The following is a 13729-nucleotide window of genomic DNA, read 5'->3' as shown; positions in this document are numbered from 1 at the left end:
ACTAACTTCCTAATATAGTAACCATACAAAAATGCTGGCTTGTGCAAATAATTTTATTTAAGTTCATAGATCATTCTAACTGTAACTTCCTTGCAAAATGATTAGATATTCATAAGAAAAAACATGCGCAAATTTTGATATCTAATGAGCTAGCTAACACGACATTTTTAGCTGGTAAACACATTTAAGTAGGACTTCATCAAATAAGAAAAGTTGTCAATGGGAGGCAAAGAAGGTATCATTTTTCCTTTCTTCAAAAGTTCTTGCAAGTTAAGTCTTCGCAGCATCAAAACATCTCTTGACTCCTTCCAAACAAAGGCGAGATCTCCATTTTGAAATACAAAGAGTGAACCAGGCTTTGATCCTGGATATTTGAAACCATAACCACTAGCAATACCTTCTCCCATAAAAGCGTGTTCGATATTATTCATCGATAATGAGTTCCGGTCAGTTTTCCAAGGAAAGGGATCAGATGAAGGCTCATTGATATTCACTGTGAACATTGCAGATCCATTAGGATGCATGGCGTAGCAAGTTCCTTCCAATATTTTTGTTCCGATGAGAAATTGTTGTCCCTTCGACTCTGAATAAGAGAGCAAAAGAAAGAATAGAGGCTTTCTAGACTTATCTTGAGAAGATTTTTCATGAGGCCAACCAAACGTTCCTCCCCATAAACCAGCATACACTTGGTCTACTCTAGGAACTTGCAAAGGCATCTTGTAAAGTGCAAACCAATTCTTGTTCATATTCGGCCAGCCTCGAAAAGAAGACAAGTTTGCAGTTAATGCCTTTAACGTTAGCCTTAGTGTGTCCCGTGATTTGAGAAAGTCTTGAAGCTTATCACGCTTTGTCTCATGGCTTGAACTAACCATCATGTGATCGTTTCTTGTTCCTGCGGTCGTGTTGTGTTGCTGATCATTACTGATTACGCTGCCACCGATTGTTGTAGAACTTCGATCTTCTCTTGTTCCTGCATTTGTGTTTTGTTGTTTATCAACATTTCCAACCGTTGAACTAGAACTTTGAGTGTCTCTGGTTTCTGCGATTGTGTCATGTTGTTGATCAATATTAAAAACACAGCCATCAATTGAACTAGATCTTCCAAAGATATGTTTAAAGCCTCCCCAAAAGTAACCGCCTAAACTTTTTCTCTTGATGCATTGTGTGTGACCATTCTCATTGCTTGGAGGAAAAGATAAAGCCTTGGAATAATCAAGACTCTTTCTTACCTCATTAACCTCAAATAGCATCGAACCGACTTCCTCCTCTCGAGAATTTTCCTTATTTTCAATCTGAATACAACCAAGCTTATACATTTGAGTCATTTGAATAAGAAATTCTCTTCTTTCCTTCAAGAGCACCAAATCTTTCTGAAAATTGACATAATCATCTCTTGATCTAGGAAACAATGGATCATTTGCATAATTAGGAACCTCTAATCTAACTTGGCTAGTACTAGTAGTGACCTCAAGCAACTTTTTTCTATCCCTAAAACCCAACTTGCTAAAAGGAACTAATGCCTCATTATTATCATGTTTCAAAGATTCAACCTCAAGCAGCAATAAATTGCAAAATCTATTAACACACTTAACAGAACCATGATAAACACAATCTATTCCCTTTTCTTCCCTTCCATGAAGAAAAAACATATTCGAACCATCGAAATCACAAACAATTTCAAACACAGGTGACCAAAGGATAACACCATCTTGAATACTCCCTGATGAAACAATCTCCTGAGGAATTATTCGACACGCGACAACAGAAACAAAACCCGGCATTACATAAACAAGGTTACCAAGCTCAGGGTTCTGTTGAACCCATATACCAATCAACGGTTTAACACTCGAAAGAAAACGACAAAGTGATTTGTAAGATGAAACACACTCTCTCCACTCAACAAGGTCTTTGTGTGACACAATACCTATAATGTCACATTGAGTAAGCCAAACTTTTTCAGAATTTGCAAGAGCATAGAGACTCTTGCAACATAAACTGAGATTGAAAACTTCTCTAGGAATCAAGAACCTAGAAACTGTGGCAAACACATCATCTGGTAGAGAAAGAAGCAAACTTGAATCATGGGGAGAAGGATCAGATTCAGGTAACAACATAATGAATCCAATCCAACCCAACAAAATTTAATGATAAAAAAATAAACTTTTGAGTGGTAGTGTCTTTGTTTACTCAAAAAATACCGACATACCTATCAGAATTGAATTGGGTCATTTAATGTATGATATTGCGGACTTTTCAGGATTGAAAATTTTGTACTGACGCGTTTTGTTGGGGAAAATGAAACTCAGAAAGTTGAGTGTAAACTGTAAAGATGGAGAAATGAAGTGGAGATGAGTCAAGTCAAGTGAAGTCAGTGTCCCAAATTATAAGTTTGCATGATTGAAGGTAAAAGATTCATGTCGATCTGTGTTACTTTGACTGTTTCCAGTGCCTACAAGACAATGTTCCAAATGGGACAGAACATGTTGCGTGGAAATTTTGAGTTTTGCATTTATGGTACTCTTTTTCCGCATTGTAAGAAGAAAGCAACAAATGCAAAGTACACATCAATAAATTAAGTGTAGAAATATTATTTTTTATAGAATATTCAATTTGTTGAAAATATAGATAAAATAAAACTAACACAATATTTCTACTGGGTCAAAAAAAAAAAAATTCTTTAACCTACTACTCTTAATTATTCTTGTACTTTAAGATGCAATTTAACAAAATTTAAATAAAATTAGGAAAAAGAATATAGAAGAGAAAAAAAAAGTATTATAAATATGATAATATCTAGATAATTTTGTTTAGTTTTTCTTTAACAGTCCAATTCCCAGAAAAGAGACTCTAATAATTTAAAGTTAAACCAAAAGACAGATAAAATCTTGATTAATTCCAATTTAATAATAATAGCTGATTCAAAATTAAATTCTTCGACATTCATTTACCAAAACAATTTGTGACATTCATTTACCAAAACAATTTGGTTAATTCCAATTTAATAGTTTCAGTTTAATACTAATAACTAAAAAGTACTCGTAGTTAACTAAATCAGTAAATAAAACTCAACTATTATTAATTCGACATAAATGCAATTATTTTAAGTGCTTGAATATTGAAATTGGCTCCATACATGTAATGTGGATGTACTCGTAGTGCTTAATGCATTCGTTTTCATTATCCAAATAGGAATCGCAGTTGATTCCCATAATAAAAACTCCAGATCAAAAAATATTTAGTTTCCTTGGTTATGCGCAGTAACATCTCCAGATGCACAGTGCTTTTGTTTCAATTTACAAAATCTTCAACCAGTAAGTTGACATAACCACTTTCTACTATAAATGATGAAACATTTCTATCAACCTTGTTGCCACCTCCAGTAAATGACAATATTGATAATGCATAAGTTATACATTCACCACCCTTTCAAATTCATCTGTAATATCATCCAAATCAACTACGTTTGTTTGTTCCATCTTCAGCTTAGTAAGAGCTCGATTCAACTCTGTAATCCTTTTCCGTAGTTTTTCTCCTTTGTCAGGTAATTTAGAAACCATTGCCTGCATAGGTTTAAATGGAGATACTAAAATTAGTTCATTCCATTTCAGTTACAGTATAAGCCTATAAGAAATGCATCAGAACCATTCTGTCCATAATGAAAATATTAGCATAAAAAAGAATATTTGAAAAGTTCATGCACGTGCGCATCAACTTTTCTAATGCAAATTTTGGTATTTAATTCCAGACATAGTAGTTTTGCTAGTTGGTTCTTGAAATGAGCATATTTTTTAAATAATTGGTCTGTGCTTTATCAAATAATAACCTTGTCTGCCAAAATAATTCTAGAAGTGGAATTACTGTATAAGTGATAATATCTATAGAACAGTGTTCAGAAGAGAGAAAAAAGCATACCGTATTAGAGAGCATTTGGGAGAGTCGAACAATTCTATCCTTGATTTCTAACTCAGTCAATTTACCAACACTACTTGGAGAAATGTCTTTTTTGTGTAAATTAACATCTTTGGGATTAAAAGCAAACTCAGCTCTGGTGTAAAACAAAATTGGAAAAAACCAAATCAAAACCAAAAACACCCTTTAGCTTCTAAAAATTTATATGCAATATAGGATCATTACCCGTCAACAATTTGCTCACGTGAAGATGATGATGATGTTCCAAAATATTTAGTATTATGAATCCTGCACCATAGTATCTATTCAGTTTTAGGTCTGATAAAACAATTTGATAACAGAAACACAGTAATTGCAAACACTCAAACAATAATCGACAGGCCTCCAATTGAGGTCTGCTGCTAAAGGTAACAGAATGGAAATGAATGTGTCATAAGAGATTGGAGATATGAGTGATGGCATCATTAACAGGGTTATGAATAGAAGTGAAAGTAAATAGAGGGAAGTGGAATGAGGCGATCATTTGAGTAAAATTATGGGAGTACCGTTTCTGTATTTTGTGAATACATCAGATTTTCTAGTCATGTTTCGTTCCCGTCATAATAACATTTCAAATTTCGGCATATTTTTTCTTCATAGACATATTTGAAAAAATAATACTTAGGTTGAGCTTTTACATAATTTAAATGCAATAGTTCAGGTTTCAGTTAGACATGAAATTCCATATGAAGATGTAAGCGCAATAAATTTGGTAAAAAACAAAAACAACAAAAAGGAAATCAAAGAACACATTAACTACAACTAATTGCCACTATTTATTAGGTATTTACCATGTTCATGAAGGATTACCTTGTTACTTCATTCTCAGGAGCATCTTGAACTGGCTCTGACTTGGAAAATAGTAAACTGTGATGACTAATTCCAGCAATGCCCTGACGTTTCAAAAACTCTATGTGTGCATGGAAAGAGGCATCCCTACAAAAAAAAATACTCTTATAAGATAAAAATTAAAAGATCGAGCATAATGAGTTAATCATCTTTGTAAAATTTCAAATTTCAATTGAGAGTAGATATGAAGAGCAACAAGTAAAAGCAGTATTAAATGAGCAAAGTCACAAATAATGTAAAGTAACAATTGATTCATGTCACGGTTAGTCAAAAAAGACAAGTGCCAAATTTTCAATCAAAAGACAAAGCAGATATTTCAAAGTCAAGGATTTATTACACTATATGTCTACAATCATGTTTCTCATCCAATTGCCGTTGGGTAACAGACACATCAAATCCTTCTTTTGGAAGGCTGAAAAGCTCCCTAAGATCCTGCAAGCAGTGAATGGAAGATGCAGATTAGTATAACAAATCAGAACTTATTGCAAATGTATATCTGAACAACAAATACAACTTCTCAACAAACTTGTACCTGCTGGCTAAAGTACCGAGTTTGTTCTTTCTGTTCAGAAACTGTTTTGAATAATCCTCCTTTATACACCTAAACATCATGAAAAGTAATTGCCAAAAAAGACAATTGTTTTTCAAAACTACATTAGATACTTCATTTTAAATCCAATACACTGATTTTTACAAAACATTTGAAACAGATAAAATTACCTGCTTCCTGTAGATCTTTTCTTCAACAGTTCCGCATGTCATCAGTCTATACACAATAACATCTTTCTTTTGACCAATACGATATGCCCGGTCAACACTTTGATTATCAGTACTGTTGAAAACAAAAAATAATGTCACTTTACATGCAACACAGTCGAATTACTATCTAATGGAACTATGGAAGTAATGCTATTGTAAGTTCAAAAACAGCAACAAATTAGATTTGTGTAATCAAGTGTAAAAAAAACTTCTAGATTGATGCACAGTACAATTTCAATCAGATTCAGAACTGACAATAGACAAAAATGATCAATCTTATAATGAAATATTATTAGTAGGAACTTTTATCAAGCTGCGCGTATGGCAAAACTTTAGCACACAAGCCACTAATAGCAATTAACAAATTTTTCTGAAAATATGGGCAGAAAGAAACAAAAAAACAAAACACAGTATTTCAGTCAGTTCACTCTAAAGGAAAAAATGACAATTTATTGACTAGAAAAATGCTAACAAGTACTCTTAGGGTATTTTTTAAGGAATCAAAAGATGTAACTTTTGTACAGAAAGTGAGGCATTTATTACTTCGTCAAGTGTTTAATTTATATTTCCAAAACAAAATTTTCTTTTCTAGGTTCCTTAAACAACTCCCCGTAGGGCACTTGTTACTACAAAAGATGCAAGACCATAAATCCAATTTCATAAAGGATAAAGGATTATATAAATAACTATTACATATCCTTTATGCAAATCAGTTAAAAACAATATTCTCAACGACAATGGGAAAGACAGTAAAAGTTCTTTTTTTTTCAATTAAGAAACAATCAACCACTCTGGATCGTTAATGCCATTCAAATAGTGGTAGTCCGTAGTCATTGACAAAATAGAGGGAATAAGAGGTTGGCTTGTTAGTTGTGGTGAGAGAGTGTAGTGATAAAGAGGTCCAAAGTTCCATTCTCACCCTAGCACTTTTTATAATAATACCCCTTTGCTATATTTATGATAAAAGTAGATTTAAGTTAAAGCCAAGGTGAGGGAATACTTCAGATGTACCTTGGGTTCCAAGCAGGATCAACAACAATCACACGATCTGCTCTTGTAAGCGTAAGTCCTAAACCGCCAACCTGAGATGTCAACAGAAATATTGGGGCTCCAACACCATCTTGGAAATCCTGAAATCAAGTTAAAAGTTAGACAAGGAAAAGTAGCCCTTCGAGGATTTAAAAGGGTTATTAAATATGCAAAAACTTACATCAACAACTTTTATTCTGTCACTGGATTTTGTTGTGCCATCAATTCGTAAATAGTCATAACCTTTGGATGTTATGCATTCCTATAATAAATTAACAGAAATCTTTGAAACAACTCTCATAGTAAAACACAGTAAAAATGGTGCAAGGAATCATAAGGAAAACATCCAGCACTATCTAGCAGACTAGCATAAGACCAAAATTTGTTAAAAGTTTAGGGAATCACAACTACAATAATTCACCAGCATACAAGAAATGGCTGAGAAAATGATTGAATGGTTTACAGAGTGCAGACAAAATCAATTTAATAAAGTTTATGGAATCACTATCTATGCACATACAAGTCCTACTACAAAAACTCACCAACATACAAGAAACAGTGGAGCAAATGATTGAGTGGTCAACAGCGTGCAAACAAAATACTTGTAAATGTAAAATATATATAACTAAAAGATATTATGTTTGAACTGACCTGGATAAGATTAAGCATCTTGCGAGTCTGAGAAAAAATAAGCACCCTATGGCCTTCAGGGATCAAATTATCCTACAGAAGATGATACTGACTATAATTATATGCAAATAGGTAAAACTACGAGCATATATTGCATCCACATGACATCAGCACTTACCAATAATGACATGATGAAAGATATTTTGCATGATACATCATGCTCATCTTTAAATTTATCTGTTTCGGCAACATCTGCTATATGCATCGCCAATTTCTCAGCAACACTAACCTCATCTGGCTTAAGCATTGAGTCCAACCCTTCCAATACATCCTCAGCTGCCCGTTTTGTCAATAGAAGTGGATGATCACATATTTTCTTCAAAATCTGACCCATTTAAAGTTTTTTAAAATAAAATTCAGAAAAGTGAGTCATGGCCAAACAAGATTGCATATATAAATGTAAAGTACAAGAGCACAGCCAAGAAAGAAAGAGAACAATGCAAATATCATAATAAAAATTACCGTAAGGGCAGCCAGCGGTGAACCATCGAATGCTGAGAGAACAATCTCACTCTTCAAAAATGCTTCATAAAGATGCCGCTACGCCAAATAGAAATAAGTCCGTAAAACAAGTGTTATCTCAAAGATAAAATGAAAAACAATAAAAATTGCAATATCTAACCTGAATATTGGACAATCGAAGCCACACAATGATTTCTTGTTTCTGAGAAAGTTTTGCTGTTGTTTTTTCAGTATCTTGATTGAAAACCTCACTCTTCAAACGTCTCAAAAAGTAAGGCTGAATATGCTCCCTTAGCTCCTATTAGGAAAAAAGGAGTGGCAATGCTTAAGTCAACGTAAAATTTCATAATAATTGATTGATGGTCAGAATATTACAAAAAACTAGAATTTATCTGATTCATCGAAGTTGTTAGAAGATATGAAAAATTGAAGATATCTTATAATATCTTATAATATTATCATAGAAAACCACATCGGACCTGTTTCTTATCTAACAGTATCTTAGTCTATTCTTTGATTATTTTTTAGAATTAATTTTATGATTTGATTCCCTATTAAATCAAGATGTGGAGTCATTTTTTAGTGTAAAATGTAAAGGGTTAATGGTTCATATTATGTGTATTATAAGATTGCAAATCATGTTAAACCATAATCTTAACTCGATGTCATACTTTTCTTCTTTCTATAAAACCCTAAATCTTCAATGGCATTCAAAATGTTCAGTCAAGGAATTGCTTATACTCTCTTGCAGTAGAAATATAGCTAAAAGAGCATACTCAAATAAGGGAAGATGATAATTCCATGCCATCTTTACGAATTGCATACAGAATATTATAAATGGAGCAACCAGCACATAAGAGGTGGCATTAGGTTCACATCCACTATTTATCAGGTATCTCTCTATCTTTCTTGTTTTTTTATAGCATTTAATCCTTTTGGAGTCTCTCTTTTGAGATATGCTCTCTTGTATATAAATATGAACAATCTCATTGTATGTTCAGTACCAATTTCATACTCAAAGGTTTTCTATGAAGATTTATAGTCTAGGATTAATATATTATATAAACGGAAAATTTGTTCTTATAAACATATTATATAAACCAAAATTTGTTCTCAAAAATTATAACTAATGTAAGAGCATCATTTGCTTTCCAATAGGTCATACCATCCTCAGACGAGTTATTTAGAGAAACACCTACAAAATCCAACCCCTCTCAACCTTGAGTGTACTCTTATGCCATCTAAAGCCATAGTCCAGGTAATATAAATTAGGTTTTGAAACAAATGATTACCTTTGCTATAGATGAACCAGTACGCTTCTCTCTGTCAGAGGCATTTTTATCATTTCCACGAAGTATAGGTGTTTCATATTTATCTTTGAACCTGAGAAATTATAATTTCTAAATCATGAAATGAGAAACTTGGCTAAAAATATATTGCATGAAAATGACAATTACCATTTCTTGTCACCAAGCAACTCAGGGCAGCAGAAATTGAACAATGCCCACAGCTCCTGTTATAGTAATTAAACAAGGTTGAATAAGCTAAACAAAGCATATACACTAATGCAATAAAGTGCACAGCTCAGTGATTATAAAACAAGACAATTTTAATCAAAATACCTTGAGATTATTTTGCAATGGTGTGCCACTAATGATAATGCGATGAGCACTGGGTATCTCAAGCAAACTTTTAGCTCTCTGAGTGTTCGGGTTCTTTATAAGGTGCCCCTAAATTTAAAGAACATTTTGAACCAAATAAAAAGTTACCATATTTTATTAAGAACATTTTGAACCAAATAAAAAATTACTATTATTAATATATTAAACATAAGCATTTCTATTTAATGTCAGACAATTTAAATTTCAGCACATTGCAACACAGATTGTATTTTAATTGACATACTTTATCAGTTTCTGTTATCTATTATAAGCATAGAAGTTGTAATTTGTAAATAAAGAAATATAGATAAATATGCAAGATAAAACTTCAGGCCACAGTGTGTTATTCAAATGGTAAGATTCAGTCTGTCTCACAAATGCTAACAATCTTTAAAGTACTTAAAGTGGAGAAAAATAATCAAAGTTTTCCCACATATAATATTTCTCCCGAGAGATATTCAACCAACTCTACACACTTCAAATTTTTATAAAGTTATCTATTTCTTATTTAATCTGAGAACAAGTTACAAAAATTGAGGAAGCGATGAACATACTGTATATAGATAAACCAAGATAAGATAAATTTAGATAAACAACCCGATTTTTACCTCATCAAGTATCATGTAGTCCCACGTAGGTTCATCTTCATTATCCTCGTTGTTCAAATACCTATGCCCCTGTAAGGACTTGGTATTGTTGCGGACGATATCATATGTGGTGAGAAGAACACCTCTGTTCTAAAGGGAGACAAGAGAAAATGTTGTTTAAGATTGATAAAAACAAAGCAATCTGAAACTCGCATATACCTACAATTCTTCAGCACTAAAATAAATGTCCACCAGGGAACCAATTTTAATAAATGTTCACTAAAATAGAACTGATGCTGCAGCATAAAATAGGTTCCTTCTAAATCTCAAGCTTGATTTTACATTGAAATACAAAATGTGGGATATTTATTTATCTTGCTTGCTACCAGGCATGAGTGTGTACTTAATTCCTAGATACATTCAATTAAAAGGGAAAAAGAAGAAAGATCAAGCACCTGAAGTATGTACTGAAGTTCATATTCTCTGGCTTTTGCACAAGTTCCAAAATATCTGCAGAATATCACAAATTGGATATTGTTGTTTTAAAAGAAGAAAAGTCTAAATTTAGCATTTTAAGATTAAACTATTGTGATGAATAAAGTCAGGCATCCGCACTCTTTTGTTTTCTCAGATAGACCAACAACCGTCAACTCTTTGATCCAATGTGGCAATAGTGTTTTGGGGGCCACAACCAACACCCTTCTAATTAAACGGGAATGAAACAGCCCAGCTATAAAGCCACAAATCTGCAAGAAAAAACCAGCATTGGTAAATCACAAACTAACTATTGCAGACTACAAGCTGTAAATATCTTACTTCTCATTTCATTTTCTTACCTGCATAGTTTTTCCCAAACCCATGTCATCTCCCAAAATTCCACCTTTACCCCGAACATGCAATGACCAGAGCCACTTCAATCCTTCCCGCTGATGTGGATACAACATCTTTGCAATCTTAGGCTGCAACTTATATGTCGACCTTGGGTCATTCAATGTAATAGAACCATCATTCTCAGGCTCAAGGTCCAACACCTGAACCGAATCATCTGACTCATACTCAACATCATTAATATCATTCTTAGTATTCTTTGATGAGAAATCACGGGGCTCCTGTTTAAGAGAAAATGAAGATCCAGCACTCGCAAATTCAAAACCCTTATCTTCAAGAATTTTTTTCCCTCCGACAAAACGCTCAGCAGGCTTGGGCTTCTTTTCAACTGATAGTGCATCAAACTTGGAGCTAAGCTCATACAAAATATCCCTAATATCACTCTTACCCCTACTCTCCTCAATCTCAATCACATTTTTTCGCACCGGAATAGGCGAATCAAAGTCCACAAGATCATCGAACTTAGAATCATCAACTGCCACATTTTTGCTAGCAACTGTATCCGCAACCTTGCAAAGACGGCGTCGCCCTTGCACCTTAACCTTAGTCTTCTTTTCCTCCTCTATAAATATTCCATTACCAATTAATGAGATGATCATGAGGTCAATCAATTCAAGTGAAGCAGAGAAAAAAACACTAACCAAGAGAAGAACTGACGAAGCTATGTGGAACCTTGTTAAGAAGGGGAGCTTTTTCAACATTAACTGGTTGGCTATTCTCTAAAGAATTTGGACCTAATAATCATTAAGCATTTATAACCGAGTAATGAAATGAAATGATTAGATGAAAATTTAAACAATAATAAACAGAATGAGAGGATATAACCAATAATATTAAAGCAACTATCATGAGGTCAATCAATTCAAGTAAAGCAAAGAAAACACTTACTAAGAGAATAATCATCCAAATCCTGTGGAACCTTCTTGGGAAGAAGAGCTCTTTCTACCTTAACCGGTTGGCTATTCTCCAAATATTTTTGACCTAATAATCGTTAAATATATACAACTCAGTAATGAAATGAAATGAGATGGTTCGCTGAATATTTAAACAATAGTAATGTTGAAGATGTAAACAATAATATTAAAGAGGCGGTCATGAGGTCAATCAATTCAAGTGAAGCATAGAAGAAAACACTTACTAGGAGTATGACCATCCAAACTCTGTGGAACCACCTTTGGAAGAAGAGTTTCTTCTACATTAACTGGTTGGCATTTCTCCGGATGATTTTGACCTAATAACATATTAACTAATGTAACCGAAGATTTAAATGAATTGCAATGAGATATATTCTATAAATGATTAATGTGATGATCATGAAATTGATTCAAGTAAAGTCGAAAAGAAAACACTTGCTGAGAGAAAAATTATTCAAACCTTGTGGAACCTCCTTTTGAAGAAGAGCTTCTTCTACATTAACTGATTGGCATTTCTCCGTGTAATTTTGACCTAATAACATATTAACTTAAGTAAATGAGGATTTAAATGAATTGCAAATGAAGATCTATTCCATGATCACGAAACAGATCCAAGTTAAGCAGAGAGAAGAAAACACTTACCAAGAGAACAATCATTGAAAAACTGCGGAACCTTGTTAGGAATAGGAGCTTCCTTTAGATCATTAGCTTGTTGGTGATTCTCCGAATAATTTTGACCTAATAATATAGTAACTTATTTAACCGAGGGTTGAAATGAAATACAATGAAGATATATTCGAAAAATGATCAATAGGATAATATCGAGATCAATCAATTCAAGTGATGTAGAGATGAAAACACTTACTAAGAGTACAATCATCAAAAAACTGCGGAAACTCGTTAGGTAGATGAGCTTCTTCTACATAAACAGGTTGATTATTCTCCGGAGAATTTTGATCTGATAATCGATTAAAATAAGCAACTCAGAAATGAAATGAAATGAAAAGAAATGCGATTAAGATATAAATAACAACCATGAGATAATAGAATAGAAGGGAAGTGGTACCGATTGGAGAATCGAAGTCAGTGATAGCAGAAAACTGCGGAATAGTATCATCGTCATGATACATGAGGCTTCGAGGTTGAATCGGAGTATCGTATTCATCTGGATAAAAACAAAAACAAAAACAAAAAGTAGCGTGAGATTGAAACGATGAGAGTGAAAAAGCGATAAAGGAGGAGAATAGTAGTGATATTACCATTGTTGAGAGGTTTGGGAGGAGCCGAGAAATCCTGAAGGAAGCGATAGTGACTATCGTTGAGACTCTGAGGTTTTCTGACGCTCTTGTTCGCCATTGAAGTGTGTGTGGAAATGAAATGGTGTTTTTCAACGGTTCATTACACGGTGAGGAGGGTCCTATATGGCTGCGACTTCAGAGGGAGAATTTATATTCCCGCTTTGTTCGCTAAATTTGAATTTTGCATTCAAGTTTTGGGAGTGAAATGGATCATGTTATCGGGTCTGCTTCTGTCCAAGGTTGGGCTCAAAAATATCAAATATACACGGTTCAATTTCACTTCTAGGGTTGTTTAGTTTGATTTGAGAATTTGAAAAAAGTAATAGTATTGTTTTTTTTAAAGCGAGTTTTTTTTAAGGACGTAATAATTACACTCGAAGAGTTACACCATGAGTTACACTCGCTTGTAATTTTATTTCGAATAAATATTTTTTAAAATCAACCGTTGAATAGAAACATAATATCATATAGATTATACTTATAAAGTTTGAGATTAATCTATAATGATTTATTATACCATCAAGATATCCAAAAATTAACATTAAAATAAATGTTCATATAACATTAATTTTGGGGGATAACTTCTCTACTCATCACAAAAAGTTGGGTAGTGTACATTCCACCAATCATATTCTAACATTTAA

At 33.2% G+C, this 13729-nt stretch overlaps 2 protein-coding genes across 2 annotated transcripts; both read right to left on the bottom strand.

The window, feature by feature from the left end:
• Nucleotides 1–39: 39 nt before the first annotated feature.
• Nucleotides 40–2520, bottom strand: LOC131602897 (F-box protein At5g39450-like). Its single transcript, XM_058875117.1, has one exon. The coding sequence runs from the start codon at nt 2112–2114 to the stop codon at nt 168–170; it is 1947 nt and encodes a 648-aa protein (XP_058731100.1). The 5' UTR covers nt 2115–2520; the 3' UTR covers nt 40–167.
• Nucleotides 2521–2906: 386 nt separating this feature from the next.
• Nucleotides 2907–13338, bottom strand: LOC131602896 (protein CHROMATIN REMODELING 24-like). The gene is made up of 28 exons (XM_058875116.1): nt 13047–13338; nt 12854–12952; nt 12653–12745; nt 12430–12525; nt 12248–12319; nt 12012–12104; nt 11762–11854; nt 11515–11607; nt 10822–11435; nt 10601–10731; nt 10441–10495; nt 10007–10135; nt 9360–9467; nt 9195–9250; nt 9030–9120; nt 7898–8035; nt 7738–7815; nt 7394–7600; nt 7237–7308; nt 6767–6847; nt 6568–6686; nt 5518–5629; nt 5330–5398; nt 5135–5229; nt 4759–4884; nt 4135–4197; nt 3913–4045; nt 2907–3560 (listed from the first exon to the last, which is right to left on the bottom strand). Exons 1-28 carry the CDS (start codon nt 13141–13143, stop codon nt 3408–3410), a joined length of 3366 nt encoding a protein of 1121 aa, XP_058731099.1. The 5' UTR covers nt 13144–13338; the 3' UTR covers nt 2907–3407.
• Nucleotides 13339–13729: the final 391 nt, after the last annotated feature.

This window comes from Vicia villosa, linkage group LG5 (genome assembly GCF_029867415.1).
Source record: "Vicia villosa cultivar HV-30 ecotype Madison, WI linkage group LG5, Vvil1.0, whole genome shotgun sequence".
In the NCBI taxonomy this organism is placed as follows: Eukaryota; Viridiplantae; Streptophyta; class Magnoliopsida; order Fabales; family Fabaceae; genus Vicia; species Vicia villosa.
This window is presented reverse-complemented; position numbering and strand designations above follow the sequence as displayed.